Source organism: Hevea brasiliensis, chromosome 11 (assembly GCF_030052815.1).
Source record: "Hevea brasiliensis isolate MT/VB/25A 57/8 chromosome 11, ASM3005281v1, whole genome shotgun sequence".
NCBI classification, from domain to species: Eukaryota; Viridiplantae; Streptophyta; class Magnoliopsida; order Malpighiales; family Euphorbiaceae; genus Hevea; species Hevea brasiliensis.
The window spans coordinates 69,923,040-69,929,039 of record NC_079503.1 but is presented as its reverse complement, the minus strand read 5'-3'; the positions used below and the strand labels follow the sequence as shown (position 1 = coordinate 69,929,039).

The window sequence follows — 6,000 nt, the reverse complement described above, 5'->3', positions numbered from 1 at the left end:
GTGCTTTTATTTTTTGATGACATTTTGATCTGCAATAACACTATGGAGGAACATCTTGCTTATTTGGAAGAAGTCTTTAAAGTGCTTCAAGAGCAGCACCTGTATGCTTGGCTTTTTAAATGTTCTTTTGGGCATGCTTCTATTGATTATTTGGGCCACATAATTTCTACTGAGGGAGTTTTCACTGATCCAGCAAAAATTCAGTCCATGGTTTCATGGCTTACTCCTAAAAATGTGAAGGAATTAAGGAGCTTTCTTGGTCTTACCAGATATTATAGGAAATTTATAAGGCATTATGGGCTAATTAGCAAACCTCTTACTGATTTGCTGAAGAAGGATGGGTTTGTTTGGACTAATGCAAGTCAGCAGGCCATTAAGCAACTTAAGGAAGCTATAGCTTCTGCCCCTGTTTTGGGTTTGCCAGATTTCTCCCAACACTTTGTGGTTGAAACAGATGCAAGTGACAAGGGCATGGGAGTTTGTCTTATAGCAAAAAGGTCATCTTATAGTTTATATTTCTAAACCTTTTGGGCCAAGAACTCAAGCACTTTCAGTTTATGAGAAAGAACTGCTAGCTAGTACCTTTGCTGTCTCTAAATGGAGACATTATCTAGAGAAGGTACCTTTTTTATCAAAACAAATCATGAGAGCATCAAATTTTTATTGGAACAAAGGTTGCTCACTAACCTTTAGCAAAGACGGATTTCGAAGTTACTTGGCCTTCACTATAAAATTTTGTATAGAAAGGGAGTTGAGAATAAGGTTGTTGATGCATTGTCTAGAAGATCTTTTTCACAAGATGAGCAATTATATGTTGTGACTTCTAGTCCATTTCCTATTTGGATCACTTCTATAGTGGCTAGTTATGAGCAAGATGATCGAGCTAAAGAGTCAATTACTCAATTGGTAGTAAATGGGGCAGCAATACCCTCTTTTCACTATAAGCAGGGTCTTTTATATGAGAAGAACAGGACATATGTCGAAAGTTCTACAGCACTACGATAGAAATTGATCTCCATTTATCATGACTCTCCTTTAGGCAGCCATTCAGGGATTAATAACACCTGCCAGAAGTTGAAGAAACATTTTTATTGGCCTGGCATGCAATCTGATATTCTGCAGTGGGTGAAACAATGTGATCAGTGTGCTAGATGTAAAACAGAAACTTGTTCTACGCCAGGGTTGCTCCAACCTTTACCATTGCCATCCCAAGCTTGGCAACATCTCTCCTTGGATTTTATTGAGCAATTACCTAAGTCAAATGGTAAAGACACCATCTTGGTAGTGGTTTGTAGATCTACTAAATATGGCCATTTCCTTCCTCTATCACATCCATTTTCAGCTTCCTCAATTGCTAAACTCTTTTTGGACAACATTTATAAGCTCCATGGGGCACCTGTTTCTATTGTGTCTAACAGAGATAAGCTTTTTACAAGCTTATTTTGGAAAGAATTCTTTAAATGCCTGGGAACCAACCTCTCCTTTAGTATAGCATACCAGCCCCCAAATTGATGGGCAGACAGAGAGGTTAAATCAGTGTTTGGAAGCTTATTTGAGGTGCATGACACATCTCAAGCCCACTTCTTGGAGTCGGTGGCTCTCCCTTGCTGAGTGGTGGTACAATACCAGCTATCATTCAGCCATAAAAAAGACTCCATTTGAGGCTCTCTATGGGTATTATCCACCTATTCTACCTGCTATGCCACTTGAGAAAGTTTCAGTTGGACAATTACAAGAATTTTTCCAAGAATGGCAGCAGATGACAGCTTTATTGAAGGCTAATTTGGAGATTGCAAGGAATAGAATGAAGCAATAGGTGGATAAGAAGAGGACTGATAGAGAATTCCAAGTTGGAGATATGGTTTACTTGAAATTGCAACCGTATAGGCAATCTTCAGTGGCTATTCGAAAATCACTAAAGCTGTCAGCAAGGTTTTATGGGCCTTATAAAGTGCTTGCAAGGTTTGGAGCTGTTGCTTATAAGTTGGATTTGCCACCCTCATCATCTGTGCATCCTGTGTTTCATGTGTCCTTGCTTAAAAAGAAGGTAGGGGAAAATGTGGTGCCTATGATAGAGCTTCCAGTTTTTCAAGAAGATGTGGTGGAAGTTGTTTCAGAACAGGTGCTAAAATCTAGACTAATTTTCAAAAATGGTCAACAAGTGGATCAAGTTCTTATTAAATGGAAACACTTGGCTATTGAAGATGCCACTTGGGAAGACAAAGCTTTCCTCCTCAACCAATTTCCTGATTTTGCACATTCCTTGGGACAAGAATGTGCTAAAGAAGGGGGTATTGTTACATACAAAAGAACTAGGTTTAGAAAGAATAAGTCTAGTGTAGTTAAGTGAGCTGGCATGAGTTGTTAGAACAGCTGGCATGAGCTGTTAGGGATGTAACTGGCATGAGTTGTTAGGGATGAGTTTGGAGGGAACAATTACTTGTAGCAGTTATTGCTGTATAAAAACAGCCATAACAGCCTAGTATAATCAGAGAAGAATTATTACACGATAATAAACTCCTTCTTCCTTTCTTCTTGTCTTTTTCTATCTGTTCTACTCTCTTTCTTCTATAATTCCTTCCCTTTCTTCTTCTGTTCCATTCTATTTTAGGAAGAAACATTTGTTAAGGTTCAATAACCCTACCAGATACCTTAGGATTAATTTCCATCATAGAAATAAACACTCAATTCATTGATAAAGCAAGATTAAAACTATAACAAGGTTAAGGTATGAAATTTAAAATTCCAGAATTATTCACATAATTAGAATTCTTTTTAAATTTCCAAGTTCACTTTCTTTCTTAACAGTTATTCGTTTTAGTTTAGAATTTATCCTCTTGCAACTTTTAATATTTTAAACAGTTAGAATTGTTGTGTAGTTTACTACTTATGCCTATAACAACTCATGAGAATGATACTCTACTCATCACTTTATTACTTGTTAGCAATCCGTGCACTTATGGTGGTTGTAAAACCACATAAACAAGTTTTTGAAGCCGTTGTCGAGGAGTTTAGTAATATTAGACGATAGGTAATTTAGCTTATTTAAACGTTTATTTCTTTTGTTATTTTAGATTAATTTATCTTTTTCTTCTTTCAGGAACAAAAATTAGTACATGACCAGAACAACCAAACCTAAAGAAGAATTGCTAGAATTGGATCCTTCAATAAACAAGACTCTGAGAACCATCTGGAGAGGAAGAAGAAATCAAGAGCTAGAACCCGAACCTAAAGCTATCGAAGGTCCAGTTATGGTTGATAACAATAATAACAAGCAAAGATCCCTGAGGGACTATAGAGCCCCTAATATTCAAGGATACCAATCCAGCATCACTAGGCCTACAATCGAGGTTAATAATTTCAAAGTTAAACCAACATGACTCTAGATGATCCAGCAAACTCAGTTTGGAGGCTCACTTATAGAGGATCCTCGCTATCACCTACAGTGCTTTCTCACTCTATGTGATACTTTCAAGATGAATAGAGTCTCGGATCAAGCCATTCAACTTTGAGCATTCCCATTCTCATTAAGAGATAAAGCAAAGAAGTGGCTGCTCTCTCAACCAGCTGGTACTTTCACTAATTGGGAAGGTCTCTCACAAGCCTTCCTAGCAAGGTACTTCCCACCTGCAAAAACTACAAAATTGATACTAGAACTGAACACCTTCAGGCAAAAGGAAAGAGAGTCGCTCTATCATGCATGGGAGAGCTACAAAGACCTTCAAAGGGAATGTCCCCCCCATGGCATAGAAGAATGGCTCCTTGTTTAGAATTTCTACAATGGTTTGCTACCATCCACAAAGAGTTCAGTTAATTCAGTAGTAGGAGGAGACCTTATGGAGAAAATGATAACCAAAGCTTTGGAATTACTGGAAAGGGTTGTGTACCATAATTTTGAGTGGTTAAATAAAAGGGGAGACACAAGAAGAATAGCAGGGATCCTAGAGTTGGATGCCTTTAGTATGATTAACGCCCAATTTTACCAACTCACCAAAAGACTTGACAGAATATAGACCAATGTAAGAGGAGCAAGTAATTAATTCTGCAATAGCTGTAGAGGAGGTTATACAACTTCAAAATGCAGTCTTTACAGTGAGCCTTCCACAAAGCAATTGAACTATGTGAACAATAGAGGGAACTTCAACCAGAGGCAAGTCAATAACCCATATTCCAACACATATAACCATGGATGGAGGAATCACCCTAATTTCTCATGGTCCAACTTGCAGAATTCTCAAAACCAACCCATAAACAACAGCAAGGATATAGGCCACTACCACCAGGTTTCCGGAATAGAGAATAAAATTTGATGCAGCAACAACCACCACTCCCTCAACCTCAATAGGCAGAATCAAAGTTGACTATAGAGTCCATGATGGAGAGCTTTTTAGCAGCATAGCAACAGCAAATGAGATGATTAAGCAACTAGCTTTTAAAGTGGATCAACTAGCCACCTATAATAAAATGCTTGAAAATCAAATCGCTCAGCAGGCCATTTCTTTAAGTAAACAAGGTGGAAAATTACCAAGTCAACCTAAAAAGAATCTCAAGGAACATTGCAAAGCTATCACATTGAGGCGTAAGAGAACATTATAAGAACTAGAAGAAAAGGCAAAACAGAAGGAAGAAACTCCTAGAAATCATGACATTCAAGAAGAGGAAGAAGAGAACCAAGATGAGGAAAGTAAAGAAGAGGAGGAAAAGAGGAAAAAGAAACTGTTGGAACCTTACCAGTCCCCCTTACCTTTTCCTTAGAGATTCCAAAATGCTAAATTGGACAAACAGTTTGGGAAATTTTTAGAGGTTTTACAGAAGCTCTACATTAATATTCCTTTTACAGAAGTGTTATCTCATACGCCCTCTTACACAAAATTTCTAAAGGAAATCCTTTCTAAGAAAAGGAGATTGGAGGACTATGAGACAGTTGCTCTAATAGAAGAATGTAGTGCCATCCTACAGAATAAGCTGCCTCCAAAATTGAAAGATCCTGAAAGCTTTTCCATACCATGCTTGATTGGTAATATGAATATTGAAAAAGCCCCCTGTGACCTTGGAGCCAGCGTGAGCCTAATGCCCTTGTCCATATGTTAAAAGATGAATGTGGGAGAACTAAGACCAACTACCATCTCCTTACAATTAGCGGACAGATCTGTCAAGTACCCAGTTGACATCCTAGAAAACATACCCATCAAGGTGGGAAAATTTTTTGTTCCATTAGATTTTGTTGTCTTGGAGATGGAGGAAGACGTTCAAATCCCCATTATATTGGGAAGACCTTTCTTGGCAATTGCCAGAGCAATCATAGACGTTAAAAATGGGCGTCTAACTCTCAAAGTGGGGAATGAAGAGGTAGAATTCAAGTTGTTCCAAGCACTGAAGCAAAAATCTGAACCTGATGAATGTTTAAGGGTTGACATCATAGACAAACTAGTAGAGGAAGATTTTCAAAAGAGATATCCTAAAGACCCTCTTAAAGCTTGTATAGTGCATGGCCACATAGTGGAGAATGAGAATAAGGAAATTATAGCATATGCAGAATTTCTTTAGGTAAATCCACCTCTACCTTTGGCCCAAGAACTCCTGATAGAAAATCTACAGGAACAGCAACCCAAGAACAACCTTCAAAAAGAAATAAAACAGGTAGAATTAAAACATCTTCCTTCTATACTAAGGTATGCATTCTTGGACTCTAACTCTAAACATCCTGTCATTTTAAATGATAATCTGAATTTTACAGAAGAGGAAAAACTCTCAGGAAAACTTAGGACCCATAGCAAGTCTAGGGTACACCATAGATGACCTCAAGGGAATCAACCCTTCCATATTTATGCATAGAATACTTATGGAAGAGAATAGTAAACCCACCATTGAACACCAAAAGAGACTAAACCCTAATATGAAAAAGACAGTGAAAAAAGAGATTTTGAAACTATTAGATGTAGGTATTATATATCCAATATCTGATAGCAAATGGGTTAGTCCAATGCATATAGTGCTTAA

At 37.7% G+C, this 6,000-nt stretch overlaps 1 protein-coding gene across 1 annotated transcript; it reads left to right on the top strand.

Annotated features, from left to right (window-relative positions):
• Window positions 1-5,094: 5,094 nt before the first annotated feature.
• On the top strand, window positions 5,095-5,547 carry LOC131170262 (uncharacterized). The gene has a single exon (XM_058129320.1). It carries the CDS (start codon window positions 5,095-5,097, stop codon window positions 5,545-5,547), a length of 453 nt encoding a protein of 150 aa, XP_057985303.1.
• The last annotated feature ends 453 nt before the right edge of the window (window positions 5,548-6,000 follow it).

What these genes read in the sequence shown, in the direction of transcription:
- LOC131170262 (XM_058129320.1), top strand. Translation starts at nt 5,095, where the DNA reads ATGAATGTGGGAGAACTAAGACCAACTACCATCTCCTTACAATTAGCG.